This window comes from Dendrobates tinctorius, unplaced genomic scaffold (genome assembly GCF_039654945.1).
Source record: "Dendrobates tinctorius isolate UK_male_01 unplaced genomic scaffold, ASM3965494v1 ptg000270l, whole genome shotgun sequence".
Classification (NCBI taxonomy): Eukaryota; Metazoa; Chordata; class Amphibia; order Anura; family Dendrobatidae; genus Dendrobates; species Dendrobates tinctorius.
In genome coordinates this window covers 31,010-57,283 of record NW_027361937.1, presented here as the reverse complement: position 1 = coordinate 57,283, position 26,274 = coordinate 31,010, and the positions used below count along the sequence as shown (strand labels likewise).

The 26,274-nt window shown below is 46.5% G+C and overlaps 1 protein-coding gene across 1 annotated transcript in view; it reads right to left on the bottom strand.

Moving 5' to 3' along the window:
• Positions 1–795: 795 nt before the first annotated feature.
• DDX27 (DEAD-box helicase 27) overlaps positions 796–26,274 on the bottom strand; it is a 51,385-nt gene continuing 25,906 nt past the window's right edge. Inside the window, exons 16-21 of the mRNA XM_073559310.1 lie at positions 4,948–5,044; positions 4,593–4,687; positions 4,395–4,512; positions 4,191–4,293; positions 3,772–3,840; positions 796–1,098 (exon numbers count right to left, since the gene is read on the bottom strand). Coding sequence (XP_073415411.1) covers positions 1,083–1,098; positions 3,772–3,840; positions 4,191–4,293; positions 4,395–4,512; positions 4,593–4,687; positions 4,948–5,044 — 498 coding nt within the window. The 3' untranslated portion in view covers positions 796–1,082. The remainder of the gene's footprint in view (positions 1,099–3,771; positions 3,841–4,190; positions 4,294–4,394; positions 4,513–4,592; positions 4,688–4,947; positions 5,045–26,274) is intronic.

Genomic DNA, 26,274 nt, shown 5'->3' with positions numbered 1-26,274 from the left:
CCGCAGATTTGCTCTCCCTAAGATTTCTTAATCTTGTGCACAACACGGATGCTGGAAAACAGCAGATTTGTCCTTCTGGATGGAACACTTCACTTTCATCCTGTATTCTGAATGCACTCGAGTTTTATCACCATCTTCACAAGTATGTGGATATTGGGGCAAGACAACTAGTGTCTGACGCATACCTCCAATTACCGATATAAAGCTGCTCATGAGCTTGTCAGCTGTAGCTCCTGAAAGCTTTTCCTTGCTAAACCGGAGAGCGAAAGCATCCCAGTTATGCTCCATTCACACGTCTGTAGGAGTCTGGTATACAAATAGGAGGATGTCAGGTTCAGGTCAGGAGTAGTGATGAGCGAGTATACTCGTTGCTTGCTCGGGTGCCCTCCGAGTATTTTGGCGTGCTGGGAAATTTGGTTTGTGTCGAAGTAGCTGCATGATTTATGGCTGCTGGACAGGCTGAATACATGTGGGGATTCCCTAACAAACAAGCATTCCTCACATGTATTCAGGCTGTCCAGCAGCCATAAATCATGCAGCTACTTCGACACAAACCAAATTTCCCAGCACGCCAAAATACTCGGGAGACCACCCAAGCATGCTCGTGGAAACCTGAGTAACGAGTATATGCACTCATCACTAGTCAGGAGCTCTGTGACTGCTCCATACTCCGATCACGATACACGGATGTGTGACCAAGACCTTAGTTTTTAGTTATCAAGCCTACTGCAAGCAATAAGTTGAGAATATCAGAGTCTGGATCGCCCAACAAAAACTTCAGAGTTGTGCTAAATCTATTATTACTTTCTTTGCTCTCAAAATACTTTATGTATATTCTCAGAGTTCTAAAACATATTTCATATCATACAATTATCAACAGATCGCAATCCTCAGTAAAGTCCATTGTACATCTGCCAACTGATTATTCCAGGCACCATCCATACAGTGCTGAACCATTATATTATGTAATGGTCAAGATGAAAGTTCTACAAAGTCCGATGCAGAGAGATTCTGCATCAAATGGAAATTCTGTGTGAGTAAGCGCCAGCTCCACTGCCCTGCAAGTGTGACATCCAGTGCGATCATTTCCTGCGATACCTGACAAACAAAATGTAAATCATTAGAGCCTCTACTAAATAAAACACAACCATCTCCAAAATGCAAAATGTATATATAAGGGCTGATTCACTGAGGTATTTAAGCCAAGATTCTGATGCAAGACACCTTAATAAGTCAGAATATTTTTCGACAATTTGGAAATTGTGCAAATACAGTACAGACCAAAAGTTTGGACACACCTTCTCATTCAAAGAGTTTTCTTTATTTTCACGACTATGAAATTTGTAGATTCACTCTGAAGGCATCAAAACTATGAATTAACACATGTGGAATTATACAATTAACAAAAAAGTGTGAAACAACTGAAAATATGTCTTATATTCTAGGTTCTTCAAAGTAGCCACCTTTTGCTTTGATTACTGCTTTGCACACTCTTGGCATTCTCTTGATGAGCTTCAAGAGGTAGTCACCAGAAAGAGTCTTCAAACAGTCTTGAAGGAGTTCCCAGAGATGCTTAGTACTTGTTGGCTTTTTTGCCTTCACTTTGCGGTCCAGCTCACTCCAAACCATCTCGATTGGGTTCAGGTCTGGTGACTGTGGAGGCCAGGTCATCTGGCGTAGCACCCCATCACTCTCCTTCTTGGTCCAAAAGCCCTTACACAGCCTGGAGGTGTGTTTGAGGCCATTGTCCTGTTGAAAAATAAATGATGGTCCAACTAAACACAAACCGGATGGAATAGCATGCCGCTGCAAGATGCTGTGGTAGCCATGCTGGTTCAGTATGCCTTCAATTTTGAATAAATCCCCAACAGTGTCACCAGCAAAGCACCCCCACACTATCACACCTCCTCCTCCATGCTTCACGGTGGGAACCAGGCATGTAGAGTCCATCCGTTCACCTTTTCTGCGTCGCACAAAGACACGGTGGTTGGAACCAAAGATCTCAAATTTGGACTCATCAGACGAAAGCACAGATTTCCACTGGTCTAATGTCCATTCCTTGTGTTCTCTATCCCAAACAAGTCTCTTCTGCTTGTTGCCTGTCCTTAGCAGTGGTTTCCTAGCAGCTATTTTACCATGAAGGCCTGCTTCACAAAGTCTCCTCTTAACAGTTGTTGTAGAGATGTGTCTGCTGCTAGAACTCTGTGTGGCATTGACCTGGTCTCTAATCTGAGCTGCTCTTAACCTGCGATTTCTGAGGCTGGTGACTCGGATGAACTTATCCTCCGCAGCAGAGGTGACTCTTGGTTTTCCTTTCCTGGGGCAGTCCTCACGTGAGCCAGTTTCTTTTAAGCGCTTGATGGTTTTTGCCACTGCACTTGGGGACACTTTCAAAGTTTTCCCAATTTTTCTGACTGACCTTCATTTCTTAAAGTAATGATGGCCACTAGTTTTTCTTTACTTAGAATTTGTATTATGGCAAGAAAAAAGCAGCTAACAGTCTATTCAGTAGGACTATCACCTGTGTATCCACCAGACTTCTGCACAACACAACTGATGGTCCCAACCCCATTTATAAGGCAAGAAATCCCACTTATTAAACCTGACAGGGCACACCTGTGAAGTGAAAACCATTTCCGGTGACTACCTCTTGAAGCTCATCAAGAAAATGCCAAGAGTGTGCAAAGCAGTAATCAAAGCAAAAGGTGGCTACTTTGAAGAACCTAGAATATAAGACACAGTATTTTCAGTTGTTTCACACTTTTTTAATTATATAATTCCACATGTGATAATTCATAGTTATGATGCCTTCAGAGTGAATCTACAATTTTCATAGTCATGAAAATAAAGAAAACTCTTTGAATGAGAAGGTGTGTCCAAACTTTTGGTCTGTACTGTATATTACAGAATTTAGTGTTTTCACACCAGTCCTGATTAGCTATGGCAATATGGGTGTAGCATGGGTGCGAAGCGGTGTGGCTACACCCCCCCCCCATCAAATTAATGAGTTACACCACTTTAGTGGCATAACATCCTCCAGTCGCCCTACTAGAGTACATTTCTAGCAGAGCCTCTTAAGAGAATTAGTCCCATAGTACAACAGTGAGCCTACTCATTAAGATTGGCATGCGCAATGAATCGGCCCCAAAAATCATGACAACCTGAAATGGCTACATCTAGGGGGAGCATTTCTGTATGGCAGCTGGAAGTTAATGGGTCAGTCAACCCTCCCCGCACCAGCTGGCTCTGAAGGGAAAGTTGGCAGGGGTATGGAGAAAAGGACCTTCTGCTGGGAAGCCTCAAACAGTCTTGCTGTGTTAGTGTCCTGCCTCGCAGAGCAGAGAGGAAACCGTAGTGACAATTCCACAATGCCCTCGGTCTCTACATGGGATGACAGTGAAAACTCCTCTCTGTTGCAATCACAAGCTGTATCCAAGATATAAACATCAAACTTAAGGTAGAAACGGGACCAAGTCCAGACCCATGTCTGCTCCTACTGACACTAAGCTAAAACTGATTAACCTTGTGCCAGTTGGTGGGTGTATACTGCTGGGGAGGAGCTAACTTTTTGCATAGTGGCAGGCTCGTGTCCCCCAAATGAGCACAAGGATGCCATCAGTTTTCTGTCGGTTAAACACGGATGCATGAACTTCGCCTTTCTTAAATCCATGTGTAGAACACCTTTCAACAAAATTGTTTTTGTCTGGTAAGGTTAAATGATTGTGTCTCCAGGTAAAGGGACTATAGTAACCAAATAAATGTAATACACACCGAGATTTTGACTTGAAATTTCCTTTCCTGTGTTGAATTCCCAGCCTCTTCCTGTCCTCAAATGATGGTCTAAAGGGAGAGGAACAAAATAATTTCATATTCATTATCTGGAGGGCATAAAGTACAGAATATAACTAACGGGAGGAGAATTTATTACATTGGTTTCTGTCGGTTTATGCCCATGATCCTTACTGATAGCATGGGGATAACATTTTATGAGGACATAAAACTGCTGTGAGACTATCGTAGGAATGAATGGAAACAAAATGAGAGGCCATGAGATAAAAATGTAATACTGGTCACAGAACCTTCCCTTATAGGGGTGATCAGACATGGCTCGCTTCCACATCAGAGGTGTGGAATTGAATTCATTAGAATAGGGCACATGCATGATACCTGCTGATCATGGCATAACTTACCCTGCCCTGTACTGTTTCAAAGCTTTACGACTTGTGTTGGTTAGTTCTTCATCAAACACTGTGGATTTCTTCTGCTTCTTTGGTTTTGTTTGCTTGGCTAAAGCTATAAGAAGAAAAGCATAGAAATATACAATATTGGATCTCCCAAACCACAAAATGCTTACTGGTTCTGCAGCGATAACCTACCCCCCTTCAGTACCCTACCTGCAGGGTCCTCATCAGGTGGCATGGCTCTAGCCCTCTTCGGTTTGCGGTCTCTCTTGGCGGCTCGCTCTGCATACATCTGAGCTTTCAGCACCTCGAACTGAGAGCGCTCCTCTGGCTGTTTAGGAGAGAGTATTAATGTCATTTGGGATAGCGCACAATTTATGGAAAAAGTACAGCACCAAGGAGGTCACCTACTGTCAGTTCTCCCTTCTTTTTTGTGTTTTCCAGGAATTTCTTCCTCTTTTTCTTTCCTCTTAGAGCCAGATCAAACTCCTGAAGCGCATGGGACACTGGTGTAGAATCAGACAAGAACATTTTAAACTTTTGTTTGCTTGCTCGTGTGACAATCAGCTGAATGTAAGAGGGTGCTCATTTAGAAAATGGGTTGTTCAGGCATTGATTCAGAACAGAGAACACAGCTGCAACAGGACTGTATAATGAAGTTGTCAAATCGGCAGAGAATTTTTCTTTGGAAAACCAAGGTGTGGAAAGGGGGGATGTATAATTATTTACAAGATAATTAAGTATTGAACTGTAGCTATCTACTTACATTTTTCCTTTTTCCTTTCCTCCTTGGTTTGGAACCAGCTTCTTTCCATACGGTCTGGTTCAGATCCTGGCTCTAACTTCTTTTGTGCTACACTGATCTGAAAAGTGACAGACCAGATTGTAATACGCTCACTATCGCAATTTTTGTTTCCTCAGCCGCATTCCTTGTTGCCCAATGTAGTGCCTTTTGAGCAAATGGGTGGTAAAGGACCAGTGCAGCATTTTTCTTTATTCCCCCCTCTGTTAGCCATCAGTAGTGTATGTACAATGGGCGCATTAATATACTTACCCATCGCTGTCTTACGCAGTTTTCAACACTGCCCCAATCCTCTCCAGCATAGTGACTGTAGTTGTACCTAGTCGGATGATGCAGTGGACCGTTAGATCCTTTTTTAATGCAAGTCTAGGAGAACCTCATTCAGAGTCTCATAGACCAACAGAGAAAGTGACTTCTGGTCCACAAAAGACTACGCTGTGTGAGCCAGTTGGTCACAGCTGCAGGAGTGGACTGGAGCAGAGCTGGAAACGGCAGATGACGGCCAATAAGTATTTTAATGCACACACTGTACTGGTAACTAGCAATGGGAAAAAAAACAGCCAGAGTCTGATACGATATGGGAGACCTAAATGATCTCTCAATAGGCAATATCCAATATCAGCAGGGAGAGAAAATCTTATAAATGCTTAACCCCTTCACCCCCAAGGGTGGTTTGCACGTTCATGACCGGGCCAATTTTTACAATTCTGACCACTGTACCTTTTTGAGGTCATAACTCTCGAACGCTTCCATGGATCCCGGTGATTCTGACATTGTTTTCTCGTGACATATTGTACTTCATGTTAGTGGTAAAATTTCATTCAAATAACTTGCGTTTATTTGTGAGAAAAACGGAAATTTGGCGAAAATTTCGCAATTTTCCAACTTTGAATTTTTATGCCCTTAAATCACAGAGATACGGCACACAAAAAACTTAATAACTAACATTTCCCACATGATTACTTTACATCAGCACAATTTTGGAACCAAAATTTTTTTTTGTTAGGAAGTTATAAGGGTTAAAAGTTGACCAGCGATTTCTCATTTTTACAACACCATTTTATTTTTAGGACCACATCACATTTGAAGCCACTTTGAGGGGTCTATATGATAGAAAATACCCAAAAGTGACACCATTCTAAAAACTGCACCCCTTAAGGTGCTCAAAACCACATTCAAGAAGTTTATTAACCCTTTAGGTGCGTCACATGAAATTTTTTGAATATTTAAAAAAAAATGAACATCTAACTTTTTTTCATAAAAAAAATACTTCGGGTTCAATTTTTTTTTATTTTACCAAGGGTAACAGGAGAAATCGAACTGCAAAAGTTATTGTGCAATTTGTCCTGAGTACGCAGATACCTGATATGTGGGGGGGAACGACTGTTTCGGCGCATGGCAGAGCTCAGAATGGAAGGAGCGCAGTTTGACTTTTTCAATGCAAAATTGGCTGGAATTCAGATTGGACGCCATGTCACGTTTGGAGAGTCCCTGATGTACCTAAACAGTGGAAACCCCCTACAAGTGACCCCATTTTGGAAACTAGACCCCCCAAGGAACTTATCTAGATATGTGGTGAGAACTTTGAACCCACAAGGGCTTTACAGAAGTTTATAACGTACAGCGGTACAATTAAAAAATCATATTTTTTCCACAAAAATGATCTTTTCACCCCAATTTTTATTTTCCCAAGGGTAACAGGACCCTAAAAGTTATTGTGCAATTTGTCCTGAGTACGCTGATACCCCACATGTGGGGGTAAACCACTATTTGGGCACATGGCAGAGCTCGGAAGGGAAGCAGCGCCATTTGACGTTTTTGGCTGGAATTGAGATTGGACACCATGTCGCGTTTGGAAAACCCCTGATGTACCAAAACAGTGGAAACCCCCCACAAATGACACCATTTTGGAAACTAGACCCCCTAAGGAACTTATCTAGATGTGTGGTGAGCACTTTGACCCCCCCAGTGCTTCACAGAAGTTTACAACACCCGGGCGTGAAAATAAAAAATTCGTATTTTTTCCACAAACATGATCTTTTAGTCACCATTTTTTTATTTTCCCAAGGGTACCAGGAGAAATTGGACCCCAAAAGTTGTTGTCCAATTTGTCCTGAGTATGCTGATACCCCATATGTGGGAGAAAACTACTGTATGGGCACACGTCGGGGCTCGGAAGGGAAGTCGTGACGTTTTGGAATGCAGACTTTGATGGAATGGTCTGCGGGTGTCATGTTGCCTTTGGAGAGCCCCTAATGTACCTAAACAGTGGAAACCCCCCACAAATGACACCATTTTGTAAACTAGACCCCCCAAGGAACTTATCTAGATGTGTGGTGAGCACTTTGACCCCCCCAGTGCTTCACAGAAGTTTACAACGCCCGGGCGTGAAAATAAAAAATTCGTATTTTTTCCACAAACATGATCTTTTAGTCACCATTTTTTTATTTTCCCAAGGGTACCAGGAGAAATTGGACCCCAAAAGTTGTTGTCCAATTTGTCCTGAGTATGCTGATACCCCATATGTGGGAGAAAACTACTGTATGGGCACACGTCGGGGCTCGGAAGGGAAGTAGTGACGTTTTGGAATGCAGACTTTGATGGAATGGTCTGCGGGTGTCATGTTGCCTTTGGAGAGCCCCTAATGTACCTAAACAGTGGAAACCCCCCACAAATGACACCATTTTGTAAACTAGACCCCCCAAGGAACTTATCTAGATGTGTGGTGAGCACTTTGACCCCCCCCAGTGCTTCACAGAAGTTTACAACGCCCGGGCGTGAAAATAAAAAATTCGTATTTTTTCCACAAACATGATCTTTTAGTCACCATTTTTTTATTTTCCCAAGGGTACCAGGAGAAATTGGACCCCAAAAGTTGTTGTCCAATTTGTCCTGAGTACGCTGATTTCCCATATGTGGGAGAAAACTACTGTATGGACACACGTCGGGGCTCGGAAGGGAAGCAGTGACGTTTTGGAATGCAGACTTTGATGGAATGGTCTGCGGGTGTCATGTGCGTTTGGAGAGCCCCTGATGTACCTAAACTATTGAAACTCCCCACAAGTGACCCCATTTTGGACACTAGACCCCCCACGGAACTTTTCTAGATGTGTGGTGAGCACTTTGAACCCCCAAGTGCTTCACAGAAGTTTATAACGCTCGGACGTGAAAATAAAAAAATCATTTTTTTCCACAAAAATGATATTTTTGCCCCCAATTTTTTATTTTCCTAAGGGTAACAGGAGAAATTGGACCACAAAAATTGTTTTGCAATTTGTCCTGAGTAGGCTGATACCCTACATGTGGGGGTAAAACACTGTTTGGGCGCATAGCAGAGCTTGGAAGGGAAGGAGCACCATTTGACTTTTTCAACTCAGAATTGGCTGGAATTGAGATCAGACGCCAAGTTGCATTTGGAGAGCCCCTGATGTGCCCAAACAGTGGAAACCCCCAATTCTAACTCCAACCCGAACCCCAACACGCCCCTAACCCTAGCCCTAACCCTAGCCCTAACCCTAGCCCAACACACCCCTAGCCCTAACCCTAGCCCTAACCCTAACCCTAACGGAAAAATGGAAATAAATACATTTTTTTTATTTTTCCCTAACTAAGGGGGTGATAACGGGGGGTTTGATTTACTATTTATGGCGGTTTTTATGTTTGGCGGCTGTCGCACGCTAAAAGACGCTTTTTATTGTAAAAATAGTTTTTGCATCACCACATATTGAGAGCTATAATTTTTCCGTATTTTGACCCACCGAGTCATGTGAGGTCTTATTTTTTGCGGGACGAGTTGACGTTTTTATTGGTACCATTTTCGGGCACGTGAAATTTTTTGATCGCTTTTTATTCCGATTTTTGTGACGCAGAATGAACAAAAACCAGCGTTTCATGAATTTCTTTTGGGGGGGGGGGGTGCGTTTACACCGTTCCGCGTGCGGTAAAATTGATAAAGCGGTTTTATTCTTCGGGTCAGTACGGTTACAGCGATACCTCATTTAGGTCGTTTTTTTATGTTTTTGTCGGTTTTATGCAATGAAAACTATTTTATATAAAAAATAATTATTTTTGCATCGCTTTATTCTGCGAGTTATAACTTTTTTATTTTTTCACTGATGATGCTGTATGGCGGCTTGTTTTTTGCGGGACAAGATGACGTTTTCAGCGGTACCATGGATATTTATATGCGTCTTTTTGATCGCGCGTTATTGCACTTTTTGTTTGGCGGTATGATAATAAATCATTATTTTTTGCTTCGTTTTTTATTTTTGTTTTTTAAGGGGTTCGCTAAAGGGGTTAACTATTGGGACAGTTTTATAGGGCAGGTCGTTACGGACGCGGCGATACCTAATATGTGTACTTTTATTGTTTTTTTTTATTATTTTCAAAAAATGAATTTATTGGGGAATATTTTTTTTTTTTTTTACTAATTTATTTGGCGATTTTTTTAAATTTATTTTTACACTTTTTTTTAATTTTTTTTTACTTTATTACATAGTCCCAGGTGGGACATCACTGTCCTGTGACAGATCGCTGATCTGTCACATCACAGATCACTGTGACAGATCAGCAATCTGTCACAGGCAGTGCACAAGGCTTCCTCATGCCTGCGCTTTGCAGGCACTGAGGAAGCCAGCTTCCCCAGGCCCCCGAAGGCCCCCGTCGCCATCTTGGATTCGGGGGCCTGGAGGAAAGGAGCCCCCCGCAGCAGCGCTGCACATTGCGCTGCCGTGGGGGGCTCAGGGAAGCACGGAGGGAGCCCCCTCCCTGCCGATGCTTCCCTTTAACCCCCGGTACACCGCGATCATGTTTGATCGCGGTGTGCAAGGGGTTAACGTGTCGGGGGCGGTCCGTGACCGCCCCTGACACATTGTGCCGGGTGTCAGCTGTGATAATCAGCTGACACCCGGCCGCGATCAGCGGCGCTCACCACGTGGGCGCCGCTGATCGCGGTAGACGTACTATCCCGTCCCCGGTCATACGGGCCCGGGTACCGTGGACGGGATAGTACGTCTCATGTCAGGAAGGGGTTAAAGTATAAACTTTAATGGTACAATTAACAGAACCTAGGATAAAATAAACACACAAGGACCACCATCAATACAAGGATATAAAGTGCAAGTGCTCAATAAACCAGTGCTCATATACAGTCATGGCCAAAAGTTTTGAGAATGACACAAATATTATATTTTCACATGATCTGCTGGCCTCTGGTTTTTATGTGTGTTTGTCAGATGTTTTTATCACATACAGAAATATAATTGCAATCATATTATGAGTAGCAAAAGGTTATATTGACAGTTAGAATGAGTTAATGCAGCAAGTCAATATTTGCAGTGTTGACCCTTCTTCTTCAGGACCTCAGCAATTCTCCCTGGCATGCTCTCAATCAACTTCTGGATCAAATCATGACTGATAGCAGTCCATTCTTGCAAAATCAATGCTTTTATTTTGTCTGAATTTGAAGGTTTTTGTTTGTCCACCCGTCTCTTGATGATTGACCACAAGTTCTCAATGGGATTAAGATCTGGGGAGTTTCCAGGCCATGGTCCCAAAATCTCTATGTTTTGTTCCCTGAGCCATTTAGTTATCACCTTTGCTTTATGGCAAGGTGCTCCATCATGTTGAAAAAGGCATTGTTGATCGCCAAACTGCTCTTGGACGGTTGGGAGAAGTTGCTCTTGGAGGACATTCTGGTACCATTCTTGCTGTGTTTTTAGGCAAGACAGAGAGAGGCCATTCCCTTGGCTGAGAAGCAACCCCACACATGAATGGTTTCAGGATGCTTGACAGTTGGCATGAGACAAGACTGGTGGTAGCGCTCACCTGGTCTTCTCCGAATAAGCCGTTTTCCAGATGTCCCAAACAATCGAAAAGGGGATTCATCAGAGAAAATTACTTTACCCCAGTCCTCAGCAGTCCACTCCCTGTACCTCTTGCAGAATATCAGTCTGTCCATGATGTTTTTCCTGGAGAGAAGTGGCTTCTTTGCTGCCCTCCTTGAGACCAGGCCTTGCTCCAAGAGTCTCCGCCTCACAGCGCGTGCAGATGCACTCACACCTGCCTGCTGCCATTCCTGAGCAAGCTCTGCACTGCTGGTAGCCAGATCCCGCAGCTGAAACACTTTTAAGAGACGGTCCTGGCGCTTGCTGGTCTTTCTTGGGCGCCCTGGAGCCTTTTTGGCAATAAGGGAACCTCTCTCCTTGAAGTTCTTGATGATGCGATAGATTGTTGACTGAGGTGCAATCTTTCTAGCTGCGATACTCTTCCCTGTTAGGCCATTTTTGTGCAGTGCAATGATGACTGCATGTGTTTCTTTAGAGATAACCATGGTTAACAGAAGAGAAACAATGATGCCAAGCACCGGCCTCCTTTTAAAGAGTCCAGTGGTGTCATTCTTACTTAATCATGACAGATTGATCTCCAGCCCTGTCCTCATCAACACCCACACCTGTGTTAATGGAGCAATCACTGAAACGATGTTAGTTGGTCCTTTTAAGGCAGGGCTGCAATGATGTTGAAATGTGTTTTGGGGGATAAAGTTCATTTTCTAGGCAAATATTGACTTTGCAAGTAATTGCTGTTAAGCTGATCACTCTTTATAACATTCTGGAGTATATGCAAATTGCCATTAGAAAAAATGAAGCAGTAGACTTTGTAAAAAATAATATTTGTATCATTCTCAAAACTTTTGGCCATGACTGTACAAAGATTCGATCTCACCAATGTGCCATGATAAGACATATTCCTAAAGGCAGGATTCATTTCTATTTTACCCTGTTGTGCCCCATGTGTTGCTCCAAGCCTGACATGGGCAGAACTTAAATGTAGCACTGCCTAAAGAATACTCCAAAGAAATGGTCACCCTCCCTATGCGTTTCCTCCTCAGTACAGAGGATTCATCAGGGAGTATGTAAACTGTAAAGGTATGGGGGTGGAGAAGCCCGCAATGGTAATGTGGGCATAAGGTGCATACCTTGAGTGACATTACACTCAAAAGGTCAATTACCCAGTGTCTGATTATATAATATACTAGCTGAAGAGCCCGGCGCTGGCCGGGCATAGTAACTAACTGCGGTTAGTTATAACAAATGATAATGATTATATCTATATATAAAGCTGAGTGTATAGCCCCGCCCACACCGCAGAGCCACATTCACTATAATATCCCATATCACCCCGTCAGCCAGAGTTACCGGACTACTACCCCTAATATCCCACATCATCCTGTCAGCCAGAGCCACCAGACTACTACCCCTAATATCCCATATGATCCCATCAGCCTGGGGTTAGAACCAGAGCGCTGAGTGGATTTGCCCTAACTTCCATACCAGGGATCCCTTTAATAGAAACCTGGGGTGAGAATCAGAGGGCAGAGGGATTTACCCTAACTTCCATACCAGAGATCCCATTAAGAGAGGCTTGGGGTCTGTACCAAAGCGCAGAGTGGATCCCTTTAAGAGAGCCTGGGATCAGAACCAGAGTGCTGAGTGGATTTGCCCTGACTTCCATACCAATGATCCTTTCAATAGAATCCTGGGGTCAGATTCAGAGCGCTGAGGGATTTGCCCTAACTTCCATACAGGAGATCCCTTTAAGAGAGCCTGGAGTCAGTACCAGAGAATTTGAAGGCAATTGCCCTGACTTCCATACCGGGGATCCCTTTAAGAGAGGCCTGCTGTTAGAACCAAAGCGCTGGATGGATTTGCCCCGACTTTCATACCAATGAGGGAAGATGTGCCTATTGGATGGAGAATGTGTATATGGGCACGGGAGGGGGGTGGGGGGAATTCATTTCTGTCGTCCTCACTGCTCCTTTCTGGGGGGCAGACAATGGCTGGGAGCTTATGTTCCCAGGGATGCTAGATTTCACTCACCATGTCAGTGTCTGTTTGAGGTGTTTTCTGGTGTGGGAAAACTGTTTCTCATAGCAACCAATCACAGCTCAGCATCTTTTAACCCCTTTACCCCCCAGGGTGGTTGGCACATTCATGACCAGGCCAATTTTTACAATTCTGACCACTGTCCCTTTATGAGGTAATAACTCTGGAATGCTTCCATGGATCCTGGTGATTCTGACATTGTTTTCTCGTGACATATTGTACTTCATGTTAGTGGTAAAATTTCAATTATATAACTTGCGTTTATTTGTGAAGAAAAACAGAAATTTGGCGAAAATTTTGAAAATGTCGCAATTTTCCAACTTTGAATTTTTATGCCCTTAAATCACAGAGATATGGCACACAAAAACTTAATAAATAACATTTCACATATGTTTACTTTACATCAGCACAATTTTGGAACCAACATTTTTTTTTTAGTTAGGAAGTTATAAGGGTTAAAAGTTGACCAGCGATTTCTCATTTTTGCAACACCATTTTATTTTTACGGACCACATCACATTTGAAGTCACTTTGAGGAGTTTATATGATAGAAAATACCCAAAAGTGACACCATTCTAAAAACTGCACCCTCAAGGTGCTCAAAACCACATTCAAGAAGTGTGGGGGGGTGGTAAACCACTGTTTTGGCGCATGGCAGAGCTCAGAAAGGAAGGAGCCCCGTTTGACTTTTTTAATGCAAAATTGTCTGGAATTCAGATCGGATGCCATGTCACATTTGGAGAGCCCCTGATGTGCCTAAACAGTGGAAACCCCCACAAGTGACCCCATTTTGGAAACTAGACCCCCCCAAGTAACTTATCTAGATGTGTGTTGAGAACTTGAAACCCCAAGGGCTTCACAGAAGTTTATAACGTACAGCCGTACAATTAAAAAAAAAAAAAAATCATATTTTTTCCACAAAAATGATCTTTTCAACCTCAATTTTTATTTTTCCAAGGGTAAGAAGACCCTAAAAGTTATTGTGCAATTTGTCCTAAGTACGCCGATACCCCACATGTGGGGGTAAACCACTATTTGGGCGCATGGCAGAGCTCAGAAGGGAAACAGCATCATTTGACTTTTTTGGCTGGAATTGGGATCGTACGCCATGCCGCGTTTGGAAAGCCCCTGATGTGCCTAAACAGTGGAAACTCCCCCGCAAATGACACGATTTTGGAAACTAGACCCCCCAAGGAACTCTAGAATCTAGATGTGTGGTGAGCACTTTGAACCCCCAAGGGCTTCACAGAAGTTTATAACGCCCGGGCGTGAAAATAAAAATAACTTTCTTTTCGACAAAAATATTTTTGCCCCCAATTTTTTATTTTCCTAAGGGTAACAGGAGAAATAGGACCCCAAAAGTTGTTTTGCAATTTGTCCTGAGTAGGCTGATACCCCATATGTGGGGGTAACACACTGTTTGGGCGCATGGCAGAGCTTGGAAGGGAAGGAGCACCATTTGACTTTTTCAATGCAGAATTAGCTGGAATTGAGATCAGATGCCATGTTGCGTTTGAAGAGCACCTGATGTGCCCAAGCAGTGGAAACCCCCCAATTCTAACTCCAACCCTAACCCCAACACACCCCAAACCCTAATCTCAGCCCTAACCCTAGCGGGAAAATGGAAAAATAAATATTTTTTTTCATTTTATTATTTTTCCCTAACTAAGTGGGTGATAAAGGGGGGTTTGATTTACTATTTATGGCGGTTTTTATTTTTGGCAGCTGTCATACGCTAATAGACGCTTTTTACTGTAAAAATAGTTTTTGCATCACCACATTTTTGAGAGCTATAATTTTTCCATAGTTTTACCCACCGAGTCGTGAGGTATTATTCTTTGCGGAACGAGTTGACTTTTTTATTGGTACCATTTTCAGGCACGTGACATTTTTTGATCGCTTTTTATTCCGATTTAAGGGACGAAGAATAAACAAAAACCAGCATTTCAAGAATTTCTTTTGGGGGGTGCATTTAAACCGTTTCGCGTGCGGTAAAATTGATAAACCGGTTTTATTCTTCGGGTTAGTACGGTTACAGCGATACCTCATTTGTGTTGTTTTTTTATGTTTTAGCGCTTTATGCAATGAAAACTATTTTATATAAAAAAATATTTTTGCATCGCTTTATTCTGTGAGCTATAACTTTTATTATTTTTTTGCTGATGATGCTGTATGGCGGCTCGTTTTTGTGGGACAAGATGACGTTTTCAGCGGTACCATGGATATTTATATGCGTTTGCTAAAGGGGTTAACTAATGCGACAGTTTTATAGGGCGGATCGTTACGGACTCGGCGATACTAAATGTGTACTTTTATTGTTTTTGCTTTTTTTTGTATTTTCAAAAAATTAATTTATTAGGGAATATTTTTTTTTGAATTTTTTAGCGATTTTTTATATTAATTTTTACACTTTTTTTTTTTTTTTTTTTTAACTTTATTACATTGTCCAAGGGGGGACATCACTGTCATGTGTGAGATCGCTGATCTGACACATCACAGATCGCTGTGACAGATCAGCGATCTAACAGGCACTGCAGCAGGCTTCCTCATGCCTGCGCCCTGCAGGCAGTGAGGAAGCCCTCACTGCAGGCCCCTGCCGCCATATTGGATCCGGGGGACCTGCAGGGAAGGAGGCCCCCGCAGCAGCGCTGCACATCGTGCTACTGCGGGGGTCTCAGGGAAGCACGGAGGGAGCCCCCTCCCTGCCAATGCTTCCCTAAACCCCCGGTACACTGCGTGTTTGATCGCAGTGTGGCAGGGGTTAACGTGCCGAGGGCGGTCCGTGACCTCCCCTGACACATAGTGCCAGGTGTCAGCTGTGATAATCAGCTGACACCCGGCCGCGATCAGCGGCGCTCCCCCCGTGAGCGGCGCTGATCGCTATGATGTACTATCCCGTCAATGGGCATAGGGCCCGGTTCCCATGGACGGGATAGTACATCAGATGTCAGGAAGGGGTTAAACCGCTCTGGTGAAATGAAAGATGCTTAGTGATTGGTTGGTGCTATGTGGAGTGAGCTTCGCTGACACACACACATGCTGTTGCTCATAGCAACCAATCACAGCTCAGCTTTTTTTTTTTTTTTTTTTTAAACAGCTCTGGTGAAATGAAAGATGCTTCGTGATTGGTTGGTGATACACACATTCAGAGATATATATATGGTCGGAAAAATACGGTGTGTGTGTGTATACACACACACACACACACACACCGTATTTTTCCGACCATGAGATGCACTTTTTTCCCCCAAAATTTTTGGGGAAAGTGGGGGGTGCGTCTTATGGTCGCAATACACGGTCTAACCTGATGGCTGGCGGCAGCGGGCGGCGCTCTGCGGTGGTGGCAGCGGGCTGTGCTCCGGTGCAGGGGCGGTGGCTCCGCCGGCATTTCTTCGCCGACATTTCTTCGCAGCCCGGAGGCCCCCGCAGTTCCCTTGCTGGCCGCCGCCATGTTGAGGTGGCCTCCGGGAGCATGGACGCCGGGAAGATGGCAGCCGGTCCGGGGACGGCGCATGCGCAGCTTCAGATCTCGTCCCGAGATCTCGGGGGGACGAGATCTCGTTCCCGAGATTTGAATCTCGTCCCCCGAGATCTCGGGACGAGATCTGATCCCGCACATGCGCCATCCCCGGACAGGCGGCCATCTTTCCGGCGTCCATGCTCCCGGAGGCCACCACAACATGGCGGCGGCCAGCAAGGGAACTGCGGGGGCCTCCGGGCTGCGAAGAAATGCTGGCGGAGCTGCCGCCCCTGCACCGGAGCACAGCGCCGCCCGCTGCCACCACCGCAGAGCCCACCTGCCCCAGCACTGCTGCCCCTGCCTCAGCACAGCTGCCACCACCGCAGAGCCCACCTGCCCCAGCACAGCTGCCCCTGCCTCAGCACTGCTGCCCCAGCACTGCTGCCCCTGCCCCAGCACAGCTGCCACCACCGCAGAGCCCACCTGCCCCAGCACAGCTGCCACCACCGCAGAGCCCACCTGCCCCCAGCACAGCTGCCACCACCGCAGAGCCCACCTGCCCCAGCACAGCTGCCCCAGCACAGCTGCCCCTGCCCCAGCACAGCTGCCCCTACCCCAGAGCCACCACCGCACGAGCCTGGACCACTGAATGACGCCTGTGACTACTTCTCCACCTTCTTCATCCCTTTCCAGCTAAGCTGAATTCGGACTGTAAGACGGACCCCCAATTGACATTTTTTTTCCCCCCTATTTTCCTACTGAAAATTGGGGTGCGTCTTATGGTCCGGTGCGTCTTATAATCCGAAAAATACAGTGTTATTATATATCTGCAAGCATATTCCTACCAACGCACTTCCAAGATGGGATAGCTATCATCCTAACTCTTAAAAAGGGCATTCCAAAGGGCCAATATCTCAGGCTTAGATGTAAATTGCTCCGAGAGAACAAAAAAAAAAAAAAAAAAAAAGATTTTTTTGGGTTGCTTACCGTAAACACGGGTATTACATACCTGGTAATGTGTTTTTTCATGAGACATGACGGCACCACGAGAGAGGGGATCCGCCCAGCGAGGACAGGAAACCTTCAAGATAAAAGGGGCGGCTCGTCTCTCCGCATCAGTTGTTTTACAGAGCACGAGAGGAACTCCGCAGGTTAGTGTACACATAAATAATACAACTTTAACGCTGATAAATTTCCGACACCAAGGGAGTGTATAATACTAATAATGCACCCAACTAATGACGTGATCAAATAGGGAGGGAATATAAGGGTGCCGTCATGTCTCATGAAAAAACACATTACCAGGTATGTAATACCCGTGTTTTTCCATTCTACATGACGGCACCACGAGAGAGTTACAGAGATTTGTATTCTCTTTAGGGGGGGATCACTGCTTGTAACACTCTTCTCCCGAATGTGAGATCAGAGGTAGCAGATAGGTCTAATCTATAATGTCTGAAAAAGGTAGATGGAGAGGACCAAGTGGCCGCCTTACAGATCTGGTCGATGGAGGCGTCCGCTCTCTCCGCCCAGGACGTTGCCATGGCCCTCGTGGAATGGGCTTTTAGGCCCTCTGGAACAGCCCTACCTGCACTACTATATGCTAGTATGATGGCCTCTCTCACCCATCTAGCTATAGTTTGCTTAGAGGCTTTAAGGCCCTTCCTTGCCCCCTGATATGAAACAAACAGGGCCCTCTGTTTCCTCCAGGGTTTTGTCATCTCCAAATATTGTAGGATACATCTCCTAACATCTAAGCAATGTAGCCTCTCCTCCTTCTTGTTACCGGGGTTAGAACAAAAGGATGGCAAGACTATTTCTTGAGCTCTGTGGAATTTCGACACTACCTTAGGGAGGTATGCTGGGTCTAATCTTAAGACAACTCTATCGTCCATAATCTGAGTGTACGGCGGGTCTGCTGACAGTGCGTGTAAGTCCCCCACCCTACGTGCCGATGTAAGCGCTACTAATAAGGCTGTTTTTAAAGTTAACACTTTATCTGATGTCACGTCTAGTGGTTCAAATGGACTTTCTGTTAGAGATGATAGGACTAAGTTTAGATCCCAGGGAGGAGGTTTAGGAGATGGGACAGAGTTGGCTCTAGTACAGGCCCGGATAAACCTGGCCACCCATCTATCATTTGCTAGGTCATAATTGAATAATGCTGCCAGTGCTGAAACGTGTACTTTGAGGGTGCTGACAGCTAAGCCCAAGTCTAAACCCCTTTGCAGAAACTCTAGCACTGCCCTCACAGGTACTTCCCCCTCCTGTATTGGGCCCGAGGTGGACAAAAATTTTCTCCATATTCTCCCGTATATTTTTGTAGTCACTGGCTTTCTGCTACTGATTAGGGTGGAAATTAACCTTTGTGAAAACCCTTTTTTCTCTAACAGCGACCTTTCAAATTCCAGGCTGTCAAATGCAACCTGGAGTTCGGAGGGTGATTGAAGGGACCCTGTGTTAGGAGGTCGTGGTCCTCTGGGAGTACCCACGGGTCCGTCACTGACATCACTCTTAGCCAGTAGAACCATGGTCTTTTTGGCCAAAAGGGAGCTATCATAATTACTCTGGCTCGGTCCTCCCTGATCTTCTTCAGGACTAATGGAATGAGGCATATCGGGGGGGAAGGCGTACAGGAGACCTGATGTCCATTTTATCCTGAAGGCGTCTACCGCCAGTGGCATGTCTGCTGGACTTAGAGAGCAGAACTTTTGAACCTTTCTGTTGGTTTTTGAGGCGAAGAGATCTATTATGGGTTTCCCCCACATAAGCATAATCCGTTGAAAAATGGACTCTTTTAGACACCATTCGCCTTGCTTCAACCGGTTCCTGCTCAGAAAGTCTGCCTTCAAGTTGTCCACACCTCGGATATGCAGGGCTGATAATGAGAGAAACTGACGTTCCGCTAGAGTCAGGATTCTTCCCGCTATCTTCATTAATGACCGAGAACGGATGCCCCCCTGATGGTTCACTTATGCTACTGCTGTCCGATTGTCTGATAGGACTTTCACGTGATGTCCTGTCAGGTGTATCAGTAAACCTTCCAACGCCCTTTCGATGGCTAACAGCTCCCACTCGTTTGAGGATAGATCTCTTTCGTCCTGAGCCCAAGGATCTTGAAGCCATAGGGTGTCTAGATGGGCTCCCCAGCCCCAAGGGCTGGCATCTGTCGTGATTACTCTGGAGGCTGTGTATGTCCAGGGTACTCCCCTTGGAGAGGACTCTATCTGTAACCACCACCTGAGTGACTGGAGTACAGGGTCCAGGATGGTGAGTTTTTGCTCTAACTGCCCCTGAAGCCTCAGATCGTTTTGTAACACGCACCACTGAAGTTCCCTTGTGTGAAACTGAGCCCATTTTATTGCTGGTATGCAGGAAGTTAGGGATCCCAACACTGACATGGCTTTCCTCAGAGTCATTACTGGTTTTCTTAATGTTGTCCTGATTAGGTTTTTGATTTTTCCTTCTTTTTCCTCTGGGAGGCGACATTCCTGTACCACTGAGTCTATTGTTAGGCCCAAAAAATTCTGGATCATTGTTGGTTCCAGTTTGGATTTTTTGAGGTTCAGTTGCCAACCCAGAGTCTGAAGTGTCTCCATCACTATCTTGACTTGTTCCTGACAGTGAGAGAAATCTCTCCCCACTATCAGGAAGTCGTCCAGATATGGTATTACCAGGGCATCTTTTTCCCTGAGATGTGCCGAGACCTCCGCAATTAATTTCGTGAAGACCCGGGGGGCTATTGCTACCCCAAAGGGCAGAGCCCTGTATTGGAAGTGATGCCACTGAGATTTTATCTGGACTGCCGCCCTGAGATATTTGCGGTCTTGCTGCCGGATCGGGACATGATAGTAAGCGTCCTTGAGATCCAGGACCGCCATGTAACACCGAGGAAAGAGGAGTTTCACTGCAGATCTTATGGTTTCCATCTTGAATGATGGGACTATCAAATATCTGTTGAGGCTTTTCAGGTTTATAATTGTCCTCCAGGAATTGTCTGGTTTCTTTATTAGAAATAGGGGGGAGTAAAAGCCTTCCTTTTTTTCTTTTTCCGGAACTTCTTCCAGTACGAGTTTCTGTATGAGTGACAATACCTCCTCTTCCAGACTCTCTTGTCTTTCTTGAGAAGATTGCACTGGAGTCTGAATGAATTTTTGTGGTGGCCAATGGTGGAACTTTAATTCCAGACCTGACCCCACTATCTGTCGGATCCAGGTGCTGGATGAGATTCTCTCCCAGGCTGGGAGGAAGTAAGAGAGCCTTCCCCCCACCTGAGAAGGACCGTCACTGGGAGGGCTTTTTGGCTTCCCTGGAGGGCTTACCGAAATAGAAGCCTCTCCCTCCTCTGTATCGCCTGTCAGAATTGTTTTTGTCTCGATCTCTGAATTGTTGCTTTCTGAATTTTCGGCCCCTCTGAAAGGAGCGCCGAAACGCCTGAAATGGTTGTTTTGGAAAATTTTTCTTTGTATCACCCGCTTTTTCCAATACGTCATCCAACGCTGGTCCGAACAAGAAATTTCCCTCGCATGGCAGAGAGCACAGTTTCATCTTTGCCTGAGTGTCCCCCGGCCAGCATTTTAGCCATACTGCGCGCCGTCCTACATTGGTTAAGGCTGCTGACTTTGCTGCTAGTCTGGCCGAGTCTGCAGAAGCCTCTGCGAGAAAGTCTGCCGCCGCTCTAATAGCCGGTAATGCTTCCAGAATTGACTCTCTGGGCACTCCATGTTCTAGTTGATCCTCCAAGTTGTCTACCCATATCTTTAGAGACCTAGCCACACACGTAGCTGAGATAGCTGGTCTTAGTGCCCCAGCCGAGGTTTCCCAGGCTGTCTTAAGGCAACTGTCAGTCTTTCGGTCCAGCGGTTCTTTCAGAAACCCCAGATCCTCAAAGGGTAGGGAGGTTTTCCTGGCGACTTTTGATATCGCTACGTCGATTTTGGGAGCTCTATCCCAGGATGAGGATGCCTCTTCCTCAAAGGGATACCTCCTTTTCAGAGAATTAGATATCTGGAACTTTTTCTCTGGTTTTTCCCATTCGCGTTTTATGAGCTCTTCTATTTGCTCATTAATAGGGAAGGTCTTACGCTTTTTCTTTTGTAGTCCACTGAACATAAGTTCTTGGGCTGTCTTTTTTGCTCGCTCCTCTACCAGACCCATGGTAGATCTGATTGCTTTAATAAGTTCATCCGTAGATTCTACTGGGAACGTATCTTCCCCATCTGAGCTACTATCTGAATAGTGCGTTTTATCTGAGTCCTCCTCTGATCCTGTATAGTCTTCTTGAGAGACCCCTGAGGGGCTGGATCTATCCCTAGTTTTCCTATCTGCATCCGCAGTTTGCAATGCACTTACTGACTTACAAACCTCGGTTTGAATTAGGGACCTCAGACTATCCGAAAATGAGGGAGTCTCCTCCGCTATAGTTTTGTTAATACACTCCTGGCATAACTTTTTATTCCAGGCTGTTCCTACGGGACTTTTGCATAAAGCACATTCTTTATTCTTAGATTTTCCCCTACTTTTCCTAGGGACTTCCTATACTCCACCCCGCCAGTGTATGTAAGAGAGGGAGGAGAAGGAAGAGAGGAGACAAGAGAAAGAGAACAGACATTAGAGTACTGGACTTTCTCGTAGTTCACTCACCACTCGGACGCTTTCATAAAACGGGTACCGGATCTGGAGGCTGACTGGTCTTCTCACTGTCTCCCAAGGAGACTAGGGACCCCTCCTTCTTGCGTTGAAGATCCGCCCGTGCGCTGCCCGAGCGGCTTCCACTGCTGCTGCGGCGTGTCTGGCTCTTTTCGTGTGAGCGTGACCGCCTTGCTTCCTGGCGTGGTTGTATATGCTCTGGTGAGGGGCTCTCCATCCTGCCGTATATGTCTGCTGCTATCTTGTGCTGAGAGCAGTCACACCCTACCATATAATGGTGTAGTGACGCCTGCCGCAACTGGTTTAAATAGCAGCCCCCAGCTTCCAGGTGCTTGGCAGGAGCCACTTAATGAGAGCAGTCACCTTCCGCCTAAGAGGGAAGGTTATTCCCCCTTTTTTTTTTTTTTTTTCTAATTGGATCGCCTGGTCCCCGCGCCCTGCTTGCGCCCTGTGTGCGCGCGCGCGCGCGCGCCACCGCCTGTGCCCGCGCGTCCCCAGTAACTGCGCACACCCTCCTGTGTCTCTGCTGAGCGCGCCAGTACTACTTCCGGGTCGCCGCTTACCACTTCCGGTTTAGCGTCGGCTTCCTCCCAGCAAGGCCCCGCCATGCGTGCTCCCATGCGCGCATCCTTGCCGCCCCGGTGTGCTCAGCGGCGCGATCCCGGGTTGCCCGGTGAGCGCCTGGGCCCCATACCGGCCATCTGCTCCCTCTTACCTGAGGAGAAGAGGATGGGCGACCACTATACCACCAACGCATCCACCAGGTAAACCTTCCCCTGAATCTTGCAGGGACTGGCGTCGGGTCTCAACAGGGTGGGTACACCAACGTGGCACCCCCGAGGAGCAATATCTTCGCCCAGACACCGATGTGTCGCATGGGCTGCATGGCCACCGTACGTCGACAGGGAGGGAACACGAAAAGTGGCCTCCGTGGACGTTTTACGGGGTATCTTTACCTCTTGGAGGGTACACCACCTGTGGCCTCCAAGGTATCCAGCTTCACCTGGGCATCTGCCCCATGGGCTGTGGCCATGCACTCGCTCAGGCGGGACATAGGAATATATGACCCCCGAGGCGACTACCGGTACCTGGTATCAGGTGTAGCAGACCGGCGCCTGCTATTTGATCACCCGATCCAGGCCCAGGCATCCTCTTCTTTCTTCCATCAAGAGGTTTTCATCTTGAGGGTTTCCCATCGAGGACAGGAAACCAACTGATGCGGAGAGAGGAGCCGCCCCTTTTATCTTGAAGGTTTCCTGTCCTCGCTGGGCGGATCCCCTCTCTCGTGGTGCCGTCATGTAGAATGGAAAAAATCTGTTTCTCGTAACCTTCATTGGGGGACACAGCGACCATGGGTGTATGCTGCTGCCACTAGGAGGCTGACACTATGCACAAAAAAAGGTTAGCTCCTCCTCCGCAGTGTACACCCCACCGACCAGCAGGGAATTCCTCAGTTAGTGAGAAAGCAGTAGGAGAAGTAACAGAATAGATTGAAAACAGAACAAACAACTCAACTGTAACCAATCAACCAAAATAAGAACAGGAGTTGTAGAACATGGGAGGGTGCTGTGTCCCCCAATGAAGGCTTCGACAAACAGATTTTACGGTAAGCAACCCAAAAAATCCTGTTTTCTTGTTCGCCTTATTGGGGGACACAGAGACCATGGGACGTCCCAAAGCAGTCCCTGGGGTGGGAAAACAAACTTCCATCAGGCCAGCGGACTCACCACTGCAGCCTGCAGAATCCTCCTACCTAGGCTGGTGTCCGCCGAAGCGTAGGTGTGGACTTTGTAGAATTTCACAAACGTGTGAACCGAAGACCAGGTTGCAGCTTTGCAAAGCTGCAGCGCGGAAGCCCTGTGGCGTACCGCCCAGGAGGCACCCACTGCCCGGGTAGAGTGCGCTCTGATCCCTGGAGGAGCCACTCGATGCTTAACTCGGCAGGCCTCCAAAATTGGCAATCTAATCCAGCGAGCAATAGTGGCCTTTGAAGCTGGGTGACCTTTCCGCGCCCCATCTGGAATGATGAAAAGAGACACTGTCTTTCACAAGGAAGTTGTCCTAGATAGAGACTCTCATCGCCCTGACCAGATCCAGCTTGTTCAAGGACCGCTGTTGTGAGTTCATTTTTCCCTTCACCATTGAGGTCTGATGAACTCCCTCCTCTAGTGAAGGAAGGTAGTGAGACTGCTTACCAAACACCTGGGCAGCTAGATGATGACTGGGTGGCTGGAATTGAGGACTGGATATAAGGCTGCCGACGCCCTTCTTCCTGGCTGGTGATTCTGTTATGATGAGTCGTCAGACTTAGGCGAGCCTGTTGAAAAAAGGGAGCTTTGATCAGAATGTCGTCGAGGTACGGAAAAAGAACGAGACCTCTGATCCTCAACAAGGCCATCAACGCAGCCATGATCTTCGTGAATACTCTGGGAACGGTGGCGAGACCGAAGGGCAGCGCGACGAACTGGTAATGTTCCTGGCGAATCGCAAAACGCAGGAACTTCTGATGTCCGGAGAATATGGGAACATGTAGATAGGCATCTTGGATGTCTATTGAACACATGAATTCCTGCTCCTCCATGGAAGCGATTACCGAACGAACCGACTCCATCCGGAAGTGTCGAAGGCGTACTCTCTTGTTGAGAAGCTTGAGATCCAATATGGGTCGGACCACCCCGCCTTTTTTCGGCACCATAAATAGGTTCGAATAAAACCCTGTGAAACGCTCTGCCTCGGGAACGGGCACAATCACACCGGAACTGAGGAGAGAGGCGATGGCTGTAAAGAACCCTGGGATCAAGGCTGGATCTTTTGGAGGACGGGATTCGAAGAAACGATCTCGCGGACGAGAAACGAACTCTATCTTGTACCCTGACGATACAACCTCCCTGACCCAAGCGTCCTCCACTGAGGCCAGTCAGACGTCCCTGAAGAAAAGGTGTCGACCTCCCAATTGGAAGGGACCCTCGGAAGTCCGACGATAGTCATGCTGATGTGGACCGTCCAGATCTGGATCTGGATGGTCTGCCCTGGGAAGAGAGTGTGATCGCCAGGAGGGGGTGGGTCTGAAGGAAATTTTCTTTCTATCCTGGCGTGCCTGCGGTCTTTGTTGGTTAGAGGGGTTCTCCGCCGTATTAAAACGGCGGAAAGCCCGAAAGGGACGAAACTGACGCCTTAATGGAGGTCTGCGAGGCTTCAAATGAGGGAGGAGGGAACTCGTGCCTCCGGTGGCGTCTGATCCAATTGGGATCCAAAGAGGCGCACTCCCTGAAAAGGCAGATTAGTAAGAGACTTCTTAGAAGACAAGTCCGCCTGCCAGGCATTGAGCCAAATCGTACGTCAGATTGCCACTACGTTGCTTGACGCCTGAACTGCGCAGGATGCGGCATCCAAAGAAGCAGAAAGCAGATAATCCCCCGTATGGGAGATCTGATTGGCGAGATCGGCCAATCCCTCTGGTTGTGCTTTATCTAGGATGCCCTTACAAGGATCCTCTGCCCAAGTAGCTATGGCCTTTGTTGCCCAAGATGAAGCAAAGATTGGACATACCGCCGCTGAAGCCGCTTCGAAGGCAGACTTTGCTAGGGATTCTATAATCCTATCATTAGAATCCTTTAAAGACGCCACACCTGACAGAGGGAGAACCGTGTTATTAGAAAGTCTGGACACGGGTGGGTCCACCGAGGGAGAAGACGACCAGTTGTCCGTGAGCTCTTTGGCAAACGGGTACAGCACGCCGAGACGCTTTCCTCTTTGAAAGCGTCTGGTCGGATCTTTTTCCCTGGTAAAAATCTTTCCAAACTCGGAATGGAAAGGAAATACCCTGGAGGGTGTTTCCGCCCGTCTGAACGAAACCTCCTGATCTGAGGATTTCGCAGGGGAGTCAGCAATGTCGAAGGTATTGTGAATCGCTGCAATGAGGTCCTGCACCGTAACCTTCATATTCGCATCCTGGTCCGAATCCAGCTCTAAAATCCCCTCAGATGACCTGTCCGAGAACGCTTCACCTGACTCGGGAGAGGAGGCCCGGGAAGGAGGCTGCTGAGAAGGGCTATGTGGTGAGATGGGACGAGGAGAGGATTCCGGCTGGAGATCCTGCCTGGGTCTTTTGCGACTAACACTGGCTGGCTCAAATGGAATCTCTTTAGACCTGCTGGACCCTGCAGAAGTGTCCAGGGGCAACTTATCAAGAACGGCTACTAGGGACTGAGACACCCTGGTGAGGTCTGCCACTGATTGCGATAGAGACGAAGCCCAGCCAGGCATGGGGGGGGCTCACTCTCACATGGGGCCATAGAT